Source organism: Amia ocellicauda, chromosome 21, assembly GCF_036373705.1.
Source record: "Amia ocellicauda isolate fAmiCal2 chromosome 21, fAmiCal2.hap1, whole genome shotgun sequence".
NCBI lineage: Eukaryota > Metazoa > Chordata > Actinopteri > Amiiformes > Amiidae > Amia > Amia ocellicauda.
Genome location: NC_089870.1, coordinates 21,039,859 through 21,053,380, shown reverse-complemented (window position 1 = coordinate 21,053,380; position 13,522 = coordinate 21,039,859). Strand labels below are relative to the sequence as shown.

At 48.8% G+C, this 13,522-nt stretch overlaps 3 protein-coding genes across 3 annotated transcripts in view; 1 reads left to right on the top strand and 2 right to left on the bottom strand.

Annotated features, from left to right (window-relative positions):
- kiaa0586 (KIAA0586 ortholog) overlaps positions 1 to 4,531 on the bottom strand; it is a 129,502-nt gene extending 124,971 nt beyond the window's left edge. Inside the window, exons 1-5 of the mRNA XM_066694391.1 lie at positions 4,485 to 4,531; positions 4,158 to 4,396; positions 3,615 to 3,688; positions 3,088 to 3,283; positions 2,646 to 2,807 (exon numbers count right to left, since the gene is read on the bottom strand). Coding sequence (XP_066550488.1) covers positions 2,646 to 2,807; positions 3,088 to 3,283; positions 3,615 to 3,688; positions 4,158 to 4,396; positions 4,485 to 4,531 — 718 coding nt within the window. The remainder of the gene's footprint in view (positions 1 to 2,645; positions 2,808 to 3,087; positions 3,284 to 3,614; positions 3,689 to 4,157; positions 4,397 to 4,484) is intronic.
- On the bottom strand, positions 3,199 to 10,463 carry LOC136716737 (protein TALPID3). The gene is made up of 6 exons (XM_066694094.1): positions 9,685 to 10,463; positions 8,767 to 8,843; positions 8,471 to 8,537; positions 5,818 to 5,887; positions 4,192 to 4,782; positions 3,199 to 3,283 (listed from the first exon to the last, which is right to left on the bottom strand). Exons 1-5 carry the CDS (start codon positions 10,037 to 10,039, stop codon positions 4,557 to 4,559), a joined length of 795 nt encoding a protein of 264 aa, XP_066550191.1. The 5' UTR covers positions 10,040 to 10,463; the 3' UTR covers positions 3,199 to 3,283; positions 4,192 to 4,556.
- A 162-nt stretch (positions 10,464 to 10,625) lies between these two features.
- Positions 10,626 to 12,989, top strand: timm9 (translocase of inner mitochondrial membrane 9 homolog). The gene is made up of 4 exons (XM_066694095.1): positions 10,626 to 10,870; positions 11,919 to 11,982; positions 12,228 to 12,323; positions 12,502 to 12,989. Exons 2-4 carry the CDS (start codon positions 11,944 to 11,946, stop codon positions 12,634 to 12,636), a joined length of 270 nt encoding a protein of 89 aa, XP_066550192.1. The 5' UTR covers positions 10,626 to 10,870; positions 11,919 to 11,943; the 3' UTR covers positions 12,637 to 12,989.
- The last annotated feature ends 533 nt before the right edge of the window (positions 12,990 to 13,522 follow it).

The following is a 13,522-nucleotide window of genomic DNA, read 5'->3' as shown; positions in this document are numbered from 1 at the left end:
GTGGCTCAGATTAGAACATATGTGTAAAAAAGCACAAGTCATTTGGCTGTTGTTCATTGATGACCAGCTTCAACTTAGTCAATTAGTAAAACCACTAACTTAAAGGAAAAACTTGCTTTCTCCTAAACTCTACAGCGACTGTACGAGGAAGGGTAGTAAACATCTACAGTGCGTATAAAATTGGACCTTCATTTCCTTATTTTGGTTTAGCTTCTCCCATCGGCTCCGAGACTCAGCTCTTCCACCCCGTCGCGTGACGTGATGTGCGGATAGTAAGCAGCGTTGGCTTGGGATGCCAGGGGACAGATGTGCGAGCAGAGGTTATCTGGGGCTCGGTGTGAATGTGTACGAGAGGCGTTAACGTGCTGCACATAACTGAGAGAGAGAGGTCTGTTAGCCATAACAGGACACAAAGGGGGTCAATAAAAAATGACTCGTTACGTTGAGAGCGGTAACGATTCACTCTGTAGATAAAAAGATATAAAGAAAGGCAGGGAGCGTCTCTGAGAATGCAATCTGTGTGGAAGCCTTTCCACGCGTTCGTTAACGCTTAGAGTGCAAGTTATGGATGCCTCAGATTGTATTTGATCCCGATTGTGTTTTTTAAGGAGTTGTAATTGTACGCCACAGCCCCCCACCCTCATAACAGCTACATTCATGGCCATGATGAACTCTGTGCTCACATCTATCATCCAGGGACCGGCTCCGATTCCGGGAAACCAATTCCAAGCCCGCAGATTGGCAGCTCCTCGCGAAGCTGGAGCAGCTCCAGTCGGCGGATTAAACTGTATGAGAAAATTGTTACAGCCTTCAGATGGCACATAACAGAAGCCTGGGGCTGACCTTTTCCGAGGAGCCGGGAGCTCTCGGCGTAATTACCGCAGCTCCGAGAAGAGTGGGAACGTGGGGCTCTCTGCGCGGCGACGGCCCCCCGCGCCAAATTTGTTGTTGTTTTTTAAGCGGAAAGCAGAAATATCGGCCTCCGTTCGGCGACGGCCCACTGCGCCAAATTAAAGGGATGGGGACAAAGCATCAATCCTGATTTAAAACCTACACATTGTTATGCTTAGCGGTGCATAAAATGGCCGTCTACATCTTGAAGGATTCTCATCTGCGGTGTCTCTCGCTATTCACACACCAGCCCCGCCACCGTCTTCTCACGGGGAATACTGCGGTGTCGGGCGAGTGCCGTGCTCTGAAATGACTCGAGAGCCCTTTTATATTAAGCTAAGTTATGCACAGTGTTTTAAATATTATACCGAGGGCCCCATGGAGGGATAAATCGCCTGCATCATTTAAAAACAGACAGTTGTCATCGCTTTAGGCTGGAAAATAAATAATTTGGCAAAGGTTGATTGAAACGGAGGCTTTTGTTCCACGGGAAACAGCCCTGGTTTCAGTGCGCATGTCCACCATGTCCAACTCCGCTCAAAGCACATTCCAGGGCAGTCTGCCATCATCATCATTCATATTTCTCCATCTCAAAACTCCCCACACAAGGTCTAGACTTGGTCACGTGACCAGAGAGACACACAGTGCCGGGAGAGGGATTCGAATCACACTCCCGCGCTGTGGAAGTGGAACGGGACGCACAGACACGCATTTCAAACCGATTCGACCACCACTGTACCTCCACACTCATACAGGGTAGTGAACAACACCCCAGCGCCAAACAGATCATCTGCAAACGTTTCACAACAAGATGGTAAACAACACGGCTTTTTAGTCACAAAACAACCAAGAAACAGAACCGTTTCACAGTCTGAACTCACTAAAAACATGGAGGCACTTCCGCAACCGAGTACAATGTGAGCACAAAATGCAGCTGTTTTGCTCCGCTGTGACATGTTGTGTTTTGTTTTGCTGTTTGCGGGGGCAGGACGCAAAAAAAGCACATTCTAGTGGAGAACGGCAATTAACTTTTCAGATCTGCTGCTGCGGTATCATATATATGTGTGTGTGTGTGTGTGTGTGTGTGAGACAACAGAAACCATCTGAAATTATACAATACTATTTTTTATGTCTAAACTGTCAATCTGGGAAGTTGTTTTTGTCGAGCTGCCCTGCCAAACGAACGAACGCACACTGGGAGAGATCGCTACTGCCCCCAAGTGGAAGGAACTGGATTAGAAACCACTGCCTGGCATTACTGTACATGTGCCTCTGGTCTCTGGACGCCAATTGAAGAAGCCATAGTCTAAATGAATTCTTCGATGTGCAATCTGTGTGTGTGTGTGTGTGTGCGTGTGTGTGTGCCACAAATGATGCTCAGCAGATGACTAGGAAACCATTTCTTCAACACGTGAGCAGGGTGGCGTCGCACGAGGGACACACACCATTCCCAGAGGCCTTGGAGGTGCGTGAGCCGGTTACAAACCAGTCCTCTGCGCCGCCGGCTCTCGGCTCCCGTCCTCGACACCCTGTGCCATGGAGAGCGTGGCAGGGACACGCGTGGCGCCAGGACGCACACCTGGCGCTCGAGTCCTGGAGGCAGGGGGGCCTGCAGCGGGGCTCTTTTCATTCGGGCCGGGAGAGACCCCCGCTCAGGTGTGGAAACACGATTCTCAGTGTCCAAAGCTGCAACGGTCACTACACGCGTGTTTGTGCATGATCACGGGCGTCCTGCGCATCTCGTGGAGACTCACCCGTCCGGCCCGAGGGCAGCTTGGTCTTTTCCACCGCGGGCTTGCCAGGCCGCACCGGGCCGTCTCTGGACATGGGCACGGGCACGAAGCGCCGAGGGGCCGGGGTCTCCAGCGGGGACTTGTCTCCGGCGGGGCGGCGGCGGGGTGGCCAGACTGGGGGGGCTGCAACACAGGAACGCAATCTGTCACCCCCCCGTACTACACACCCCACAGACACACTGGGTCTTAGTGCGTCACCCCTGTACTACACACCCCAAACACAGACAAACTGGATCTGAGTGCGTCACCCCTGTACTATACACCCCACAGACACTATATTAACACTCCAGAACCCAGGGCCCTATTCTGGGTCCAGCACTTATTACTTCACAGAACCAAAGACCATAAGCAATGGGTCAGCTAACGATGACATCACCGGGGCAGTAATTACACCTGCACACACCTGCAGCAGCTGAGGTGGCAGGAGGCCGGGTTCGGAGACGCGCCTCGTCAGGGTGGATACAGTCGGCCGGCACCAGTGTCAGGTCCGTCCGCGTGGTGGTGTCCAAGGCGGGCTGGTTGGGGGTGGAGGATGGTGGGGGGGCGGCACGTGAAGAGCTTGCGCTCACGGCACCCAGAGCCCCGTCCAGCAGCCGCGCCTGAGGGAGCAAACAGCAGGGATTAGTGGAGACTAGAGGACATGTGTGTCCCAACGACGGGTTTCTCCCATTGAGCTGTACTTGAAATGTCCCGAAGTGGACAAAATTGGAGAGAATCGAGTCCAAAACAGACGCACACGGGCAATGCCTCTTCACCTTGCTCAACACACTATAGGTTATCATATCGGTAACGAGCCAAAGCTTAAACACGTCTCCAAACAGACATGAAACAGAAGGACAGTCACATGTTAAACAGTGCGTTGGAACATAAACGTGCTCTTGACAGCAGTTATTTTCAGCCCAATTCATTTGGACTGCGCTTGACAAAGACTGGGACATCAAGGCAGCCGGCGAACGCTGACTCGTTGTGGCAGCACGTCTGCGCCACGTGAAATGAGTCGTCAGCTGAATACGAACACAAACGCTCTGGCACTGACGGCACGGAGCTGTCAGAATCTGATCAAAGACCCGAGTGGCTATTTCGACAAAATGTAAGACGAGCCCGACCCGGGAAGGGATTTGTGCTGAGCAGCTAATAACAAACATGTTGCAGCAAATTCTCTCTCCGCAGAAAGAAACCGAATTATATTATTCCTTCGCCTGCCTTCCAAAAGCACACACTGGTGTAGTGGATTTATTCACGGGAATTTAATTAAACGAAAGAGTCAAATTCAAATCTGTTTTGCACCTGAAACATTCAGCCAAAAACCTAATTTCACCCTTAATATCTGAAAACTCTCAAACAAACGACACCCTTTGCAGTTTTTCTGACAGGACCCTGTCTCTGTGCTTGTTCCTCCTGCCCTCCTCTGTCCACTCCTGTCCACTCCTGTCCACTCCTGTCCTCTCCTGTCCTCTCCTGTCCTCCCCTGACCTCCCCTGTCCTCCTCTGCCCCCTCCAGCTTCACCTGCAGCTCCAGCTGTTGTTGCTGCATCCTCTCCAGGTGCTGCAGCCGCTGGTCGGTCACCGCGGTCAGACGCTTCTCCAGCTCGGCAATGCGCTCCTCCTGGCCGGGCCGGTGCGCCAGGGCCGGGTTGTGCCGGGGCGGCCGCTCCGAGTCCTGGATCCTCCTGAGAGCCTCGGCCACGCCAGAGAGCTTGGTGTCCAGGTCGCTCTGGGCCTGGAATGTGGAATGTCAGGGTGTAGAGGTAAAAAAAGGCCACACAACTCCAGAAACGGCTGAGAGAGGCTCTGCCTCACCTCATGGTCTCTCTGCCGATACTGGAGTCGTGCGGCCTTTTCTTCATCCTAGTGTGAGATATTGCTCTTCAGTCAATGCCCGTCCCGACCCCGGCGGCCTGTCCCTACCTTCAGCAGGGGCACGGTGGCGGCCACGGCAGCGGCGGCGACAGCGGCAGCAGTGGCCGGGTCACCGACGGGCGTGGGGGCTGGTGTGGGGGCGGGCGTGGCATCAGGGTGGTGGCTGGCGGTCGCCGACGTCCCCTGCTCATCCAGCAACTGCACCCTGACCTCCCTCCGCAGCGGAGCACTCTGGGACCTGGGGACAGGAGACACCCACCTGAGCGTCGGTCCAGAAACTACGGTGTCGGGCAAAGCAAACACTTGGGTTGTCTAGGAAGACACAACTCGTATGTCGCACACTCAGCCAAATGAGAAGTTGTCCAAAGGTGGACGGACTTAACGTAAGTGTTCTACACAATGTAATTACACATGATTGTCCTTCAGGAGCGAGATAATGGTGGAGCACTAGCCGTAGACACTTAAAACCAGATGCCCCCTCCTGCAACAAAACTTCACGGAGACGTGCTCCCCGTATATTTATACATAATTACATTTGAGAAGTGGACGAGGGACTCTGCAAACATGTCCCTTATGCCAGGTAAACTTGTGTGTTTTTAATGACCGCTGGCTCACACACGACGACTTGTGTGTGTGTGTTGGGGGGGCGGGGGGGGTAGGTTTGTTTGTTCCTTTAGATTTTTGGGGATTTTATTCTCACCTCCTCCACTCCGACTGCAACCTACTGGGAGTGGCCTGAGCTGAAGATCTACCCATGATGGCACACGATATGTCGTTCACTCTTTCCATTTTTCTTTCTTCTTCTTTTTCTTAAGTAGGACTAAATTAGATCAAGGTGAACAAGAGAAGCTGAGACCCCTGGATACCGACACAAGGACGCGAGTCGTTGTGCGACAGATACGGTTTCCACTGGAAGGCGTGAGGAGAGGGAAGGGGGGGAGGCGCTCGGTTTATCAGAGAGGAACAGAGGGCCGGGATTAACGCGTCCCCCTGCCTCCCCATGACAGCAAACGACTGCAGGATGGCAGGCAAGTAAATATTAAACGGTTAAAAAGCAGTTCAAACACATCACACCCGATGTCAGACACTCCGCAGATGAAAGCCCGGACGGCTTGGTGAACAGAACCCGACAGACCCCATTTTTTCTGGAGTGAACGGATTGGTTGTTTCTGGAGTGAAAGGGCAGAAGCTGCCGAAACTTCATGAAGTGAGATTAGGGTTCATTTGGGGTAAAGAAAACAAACCCGCAGACTGAGAGGCAGTGCGGCCCTACCTTTGTCTGAAGAAGGCCCGGGCCGCTTCCTTATCGCTGGCCGAGTACTGGGATATCAACACATCGTGTCCTGTGGGGCAGAAAGGACACGGAAACTGCGGTCAGTCAACAGGACAACATGTTCCTCCGAGCTCAGATACACCAAGGGAGCCGGAAACCATTCACGGCCGGTGCACCAACTGGTACAGTTGAGGACAGAGCAGGCCTCTCAATACTGACCTCACTGAGGGGCAGAGACACGCAAATGTCCCAGTTAGATAGTAATACAGGGTCAGTTCGGCCATGCTTCATCACACGGATGTAGTATTTCCTTGCACAATTAAGTGTTTCGATCATTTTTGTGGCTGTGAGCTGTGACTCGTGCTTCCTGGAATTGTTCCTGTGACAGAGCAGCCCGATGTGAGGGCCATGTGAGAAAAAATTGCCTTATATACACTCACCTAAAGGATTATTAGGAACACCATACTAATACTGTGTTTGACCCCCTTTCGCCTTCAGAACTGCCTTAATTCTACGTGGCATTGATTCAACAAGGTGCTGAAAGCATTCTTTAGAAATGTTGGCCCATATTGATAGGATAGCATCTTGCAGTTGATGGAGATTTGTGGGATGCACATCCAGGGCACGAAGCTCCCGTTCCACCACATCCCAAAGATGCTCTATTGGGTTGAGATCTGGTGACTGTGGGGGCCAGTTTAGTACAGTGAACTCATTGTCATGTTCAAGAAACCAATTTGAAATGATTGGACCTTTGTGACATGGTGCATTATCCTGCTGGAAGTAGCCATCAGAGGATGGGTACATGGTGGTCATTAAGGGATGGACATGGTCAGAAACAATGCTCAGGTAGGCCGTGGCATTTAAACGATGCCCAGTTGGCACTAAGGGGCCTAAAGTGTGCCAAGAAAACATCCCCCACACCATTACACCACCACCACCAGCCTGCACAGTGGTAACAAGGCATGATGGATCCATGTTCTCATTCTGTTTACGCCAAATTCTGACTCTGTCTCAACAGAAATCGAGACTCATCAGACCAGGCAACATTTTTCCAGTCTTCAACTGTCCAATTTTGGTGAGCTTGTGCAAATTGTAGCCTCTTTTTCCTATTTGTAGTGGAGATGAGTGGTACCCGGTGGGGTCTTCTGCTGTTGTAGCCCATCCGCCTCAAGGTTGTACGTGTTGTGGCTTCACAAATGCTTTGCTGCATACCTCGGTTGTAACGAGTGGTTATTTCAGTCAAAGTTGCTCTTCTATCAGTTTGAATCAGTCGGCCCATTCTCCTCTGACCTCTAGCATCAACAAGGCATTTTCTCCCACAGGACTGCCGCATACTGGATGTTTTTCCCTTTTCACACCATTCTTTGTAAACCCTAGAAATGGTTGTGCGTGAAAATCCCAGTAACTGAGCAGATTGTGAAATACTCAGACCGGCCCGTCTGGCACCAACAACCATGCCACGCTCAAAATTGCTTAAATCACCTTTCTTTCCCATTCAGACATTCAGTTTGGAGTTCAGGAGATTGTCTTGACCAGGACCACACCCCTAAATGCATTGAAGCAACTGCCATGTGATTGGTTGGTTAGATAATTGCATTAATGAGAAATTGAACAGGTGTTCCTAATAATCCTTTAGGTGAGTGTATATTTTAGACAACTTTTGGGACCTTGTCTAATGAAAACTCACACTCCCCCACTCCCACCCAAAAAGAAAAGGAAAAAAACACCCCTAAGCAGAAATAACTGCAACAATAATAACTATACATTGTTTTTTTTGGCCACCAACGTCGTCTATAAAGACAATGGTGGTCTGTGCTCCCGGTGACTGACAGTGCTGCCTAATGGGAAGAGCAATTAAGCAGATTGGAACTCTGGCCGGGACTCGGGAGAATCCGTGACCGCGGGCGGCTGAGCGCCACCTGCGAGCGGCAGAGCCCTGAAGGCAGCCAGCGCCGGAGCAGCGCGGCCCAATCAGCCGGAAGAGCCGCAGGCAATCTCTCCCCGCGAGGTTAGCTTCCGAAAATCCAGAATGCCTCCCCAGATGTTTCAGACGTTTACCTTTACTCGTACATGTTGTAGATTAGGGGATATTTTTTAAGATTCTTCTATAATGTTTCCCGTATTTTATGTTTCGCTTTAAGCTTTCTTTGTATTTATATGGGTGTGTATAAAGAAGCCATCTTAGCTATACTCAGCAGTCAGAATCAAAACACCTAGCGCTGGTGTCGTCCCCAGCAGCTCGAATCATTAAAACACTCTGGCTGAGTCATGTGGTTTGGTGCTCACTGGCTTGAATGCTAATTCAGTCGAGCCTGATTCTAGTGCAGAACCGACACTGAAATACACACCGAAAAGAGAAAATGAACAACACACTGCTGCGTCCATAATTAAACACACAATGCACACAAAACAACAGCCTCTACTACATTTGAACGGGACACACGGTGATAGAGAAATTGTATCATCAATTCAGCCTTTTTAGTGGATAATCCGACTGGAGTGTAAATCGTAAAGATAAATGAAGGTTTACAGATGTTCTTTCCTCGCTGGTGCTGATGCAATATAGTTTAGACTTTTATTCACAATAGAAAATTGCTTTTTCCCCCGACAAACATGCCTGGCTTTGAGAAGCTGCTGTGCGGATGTTAGTTACCTTTGTTGCTACTGCCCTCTGGTGGGGCTGTAAACACCTGCATCTTCTTTCTATTCTTGGGTGGAATCTGTCAAATAGAAACGGGAGGCAACTGAATATTTATTGTATAAAATAATAATTAAGTAAATGAGAGAATGTACCTTTATCATCCTCAAGAAATACGTCTGGATAAACCCTGTGGTTTAACTTTAGTCTGGTGTGAACATGGAGTTAAAGCCTGCTCTTGTCTTCCTGAATGGTAACTGGGGCCACACTGCTAGTCATGATGCTTATTTTTGGTCCGTCGAGTAACTTGCCTGACAGTCCAAATTATTCCCAGGTCCGCTGAACGGCTGCCGGACGCCTCCTCTCAAGTCACAAGACTCTTCTTTTCCTGTTGCGTGAGGGAAGCAGAAGTCTGAGCACAAACTTCAACCCGCTTCCATAAAACATCAAGTCACTACACATAAAACCCATGTTTGATCCGCGATGCTCCATTTAGTAACCAGACATCGATCTACTGTATCCAGGACTAATTACAATATGAGCTCACAGTACAGTTCATGCCAGATAGCTCTTCAAACTCTGCTTTGATAATTCACCCGCATGGCTTTGCTCCTGGCACTGGGACATGATTGTGCTGTGAGATCATTGGGCTCTACAATAAAGAGAAAGCAAGACCTGACTTATTTACTAACAATGTGTCATCGCTCATAGGAATGGGATCAAGCTTTGCTGAACAGGACCAAGATTAAACTGTGTGAGGGGTTATTAACGGCTGCCACACTATAATGAATACTTTGTTTGCATACCTGTGAAAACTAGAATACAAGATTAGGTTGAGGGGGGGTGGAAACGCTACTGTTCCCCACCAGAGGGCGCGCAGTGCACTTTTTGTTCAAAACTAACTATAATAATAGTGATGAAAGAAGAGCGTTTTTGCAATACAATATAGACCTCCTTTTACTTATGTGTGTGTGTGTATAGACACCTATGTGGGTTGGCCATAGCAGCAGCTTTTTCACAGCACTTATATAAACACATGAATGAATACAGTCCCAGAAACACGGGACAGGGACACATGATCAGTAAAATCATTGCTCGGATTTAAGGGTTTAATTAAGATGCTTTACAAAGCAATGGACGCGTCAGGTGCTACTGAGCTGTTAGTGCCGACAGTAAAACATCACTGCAGCAACACAGCAATGACACACACATGGCACTGATCTCCTTACCCCCCAGGGCAGTGTCTCTGAGCCCACCCGTGGTCGCGGCTGCAGCGGGAGCGGGGGGCCTGTTAGCCGGCAGCGCTGGAGGGGTGCACGGCTCTCTGGGGGTCCCTGCACCGGGCTCAGCGCTGGGCCAAGGGGCCTCCCGGAGCTTCTTCACACAGACCCTGATGTGCTCATGGGACATCGCGCTCGTCTCCCACGTCCTGCCGCCGCCCCGGGTCCGGGACTGGATGCCGGTGGAGCGGATTAAGACGTCCCCGGCGCTGGAGCTGCCGCTGGAGTCGTCCAGCCTGTCTGGCGCCTCTGCGGAGATAATGCACGTCAGTGATGCATTTGTCTGAGGAAGACCACGATCCATCCCTGGACGTGTTTAGACAGCAGAACAAATGGCTACAAACCGGATTAATGGTTTGAATCGGTGCCGCAAAACTGTCCCGCAAGTTTAAAACTATTCCCGCCCCGAGATAAGTGACGTGCAATACGAGGAAGAGCCCGAATAACGTCTGTAATAAACACAAGTAACGCGACGACAGTTTGATAATAATAATACTTTTCTGGACGTGTTTCAATAAATTAAAACAAACGTCCAGTAAGAGCTGTGCGTCAAATCCGGAGTGAAAAGTTTCGGTTGGGAAGGTGGCTGTGCAGCGCTTGTTTACAGTCCCCGCGGAAACACGGATGCGATGGGAAGTGTCCGCTTCAAGGGGAGAGGTGGGAAATGCGCCGCGTACTTTAAACGAATTGTTTATGTGCTTTTCAACAAAATATATGATAATTTACAACAGGAGACAGATTTAATAAAGCGCTGTCTGTACAAGGAAACTGCGTGTTTTTATGTGCAGCAGCCATTTACTTTGATTGTACATTGTAGACGGCAAGACTGGTTTCCGCATCGGATTGTTTATAAAGGAGCACCCCTGCTGCTACGTAACGATAAGTAAGTCTATTTTCCCATCGGCGAGGATTAACTTCGTGAACATTAATAACTGCGCATTTTAATGTCAGCCTTCGTTATTTTTGTTCCGTGTTTTAATGAACGTTTTGTCGTTAAATATGTGTGACATATAAAAGAGAACCGACAGGAGGAGACGCGTATATATATCGAAAGTGCTTTACGGCAGTCGCTCGGGCTGTCGTGAAACTCACATGTCCTTCTGTGAATGACTCGCTGCTGTTTCACCCTGAAGAGGTAAAGCTCGGTTTTATTCTGCTTTTTATGTGCATTTGTGTTTATTAAAGGGGCTTATGTGCGAAAGGGTAGATGCTAATTGTGAGTGTCGTGTTATATCGTGGTGATATGTCTGATTTTGCAGCTGATTTGTCGATGTGCTGCACAGGCCTTTGACATCCCCGGTGCCGGCTATCACCCTCCGGGTTGCTGATTCGTGTAACGCGCAATAAAGCGGCTTCTTGGACCCGCGGCTCCGTTGCTGGTTTTAAGCCTCACATTGTAAAGCCAAGTCCCGGTGCAGATGGCGAGCCGGTCCCCAGGCCGGGCCGAAACACAGCGGTTACCGGGAATGAGGTTATGGTCACGGAGGTGATTCATGCCGTTTGGTGGCTTCAAAATTCAGCGAGCAAATAGACAAAACCAAAACCCAGTGCAGCCGAGGCCAAGACACAGCCATCCATTGAACATGTCAGTGAAATCAACACCTACACAAGCTGCAAGCGAATTATACATTTAAATTACATGTTACCACTTATTGCATGCATATAAGACATCTAATTTAACCCCCTTTTAAATTTGTTAACATATTTTGAAATGTATAATTACATATTCAGAGCATGGATGCATGCATAGGCGGATTGCAGTGGAGGCTTGTGCTCCAGCAATGAAATCGACATAATGCATGTGTTTTTGATATAGATGAAACTTCTGCTGAATTGTTCTGTCTTGCTGGACTCCTGCAATGCTGCTCTTTTGCAGACCCAGTACAGTTTCAATGACTTTCTCTCCAGTCTGTTACAGCTGCTGTCAGTGGATGGGTGTCGGAGTCCCTGTCTGTATTGCCATGGATTAACTTCATTGTATTATAATTAAGATTTGCATTTACTACATTGTTGTCATGTTTTCTATCATGTTCAACCTATTTCAAGTTTAAATGATTCATACTATATTTGTAGCTTCATGTTCGTTAAACTGCACCTTCTGTGTTACTAAATCCAGTTTTATTTGACTAGTTTTTATGCAACATGCATTTCTTACCATGTTCTCCTCCCGATTTTCCTGAAAGACGAATCCGTGTGAATCCTTAGAAGATGCAGGCACAGATCTCCGAGACCGACCAGATAAAACAGGTGTCGTATATGAAACTTGCCTGATGTAGCTGTGCTGAACTATTGCTTTTTAACAGTGTCAATTAGTTTTAATGGTGACCTCTTGGATAGACTGCCTTTGTTCCGATTTGATCTGCTATACCTCTAAATAAAAAAAATTGCCATATTATAATTTTACACTACTACAGGAGAGATGTGCAGTGAAATACACTTGTTATTAGAGATTAGTTCTCTCTCTAAGTGAATTATTCAAATGTTTTTTGCAGTTCAAGGAATTTCTGGGGACTTACAACAAGCTCACAGAAAACTGCTTCATGGACTGTGTGAAGGACTTTACATCCAGAGAAGTGAAGCCAGACGAGGTAAAGAGGAAAGAGTGTTCTCTAAAGAGCCAGTCCGTTTATCACTTCATCCTCTAACAATAATACAAACTGGCGTACTGAAAAATGTGTATATTTACCATCCGGAATCAGTCGAGAGATTCACAGCTAGGATGTGCGATTGCCGCTTTATTCATGGTCTGTTCCTCTCCTCCACCAGATGACCTGCTCTGAAAGCTGCCTTCAGAAGTACCTGAAGATGACCCAGCGGATATCCATGCGCTTCCAGGAGTACCACATCCAGCAGAACGAGGCGCTGGCTGCCAAAGCGGGTCTGATCGGCCAGCCCCGATAGAAGCCCAGCCGCCAGACCGTCGTCCCGAGTCTCGCTGCCCAGAGAGGAGGCGACCGGGCGGCCCGTCCCGCCAAGACGTCCCCTCCACCGGAGCCCGGCCCGATCACGCGTGTGCCAGAACGGGGAAGACGCGACGTCATACCTCAACACGGCGGTTGGGCAGGACTGGCGGAGACGGTGCCTTTGCAGTGCGATGACTTAACGGACATTTTGATTTTACAGTGATGATGCAACATAATTTTATCTGGTATGGGGGGGGAAGTATTTTGTTTACTTTTATGGACTTTTTTTTTTTCTTTTTACATGTATAGCTTGTGAAAAACTAATAAATACACTTGCACCGTTTGACTATAGCAAGTGTGGAAAGCGGTGCTGTAACATTGTTACTCAAGAAGGGTCTTGTTTTCAAGCTGTTCCTTTACTTCGACTGTCCCACAGTCTTTGCCCACCTCCCCTGTTAGAGAGAAACCTCATCTTGACCAGGTCAGAGGGATGTCTACAAACCTAATCGACATCCAGATGGACACTTCCCTCCCTTTATTCAACTGCCATCGGGAGATTTATTCTTTCCATCCTGTTTAACTTGACCCATCCCAGCTAGTTCCATTTAAAGCAAGTTCTCCCTGCCAGCTTGGCTGAATATCAATAAATTAATTGTCAAACCCTGATCAGTGAATTATATTTCTATGTGTATCCGGAACTAGAAATAGCACTGCAGTAAATCGGTTTACTTCACGGTAAATGCACAGCATTCTTGTGGGATGGATCTGGACCCTGATGAAGAATCCCGGCCGTGTTTGTTTCCCCCATAATCGTGTACGACACACTCACACTAAGGGGGGAGATTTATTTTCCTCTAACACCATGGGAAGTGTTTCCTGCCTGT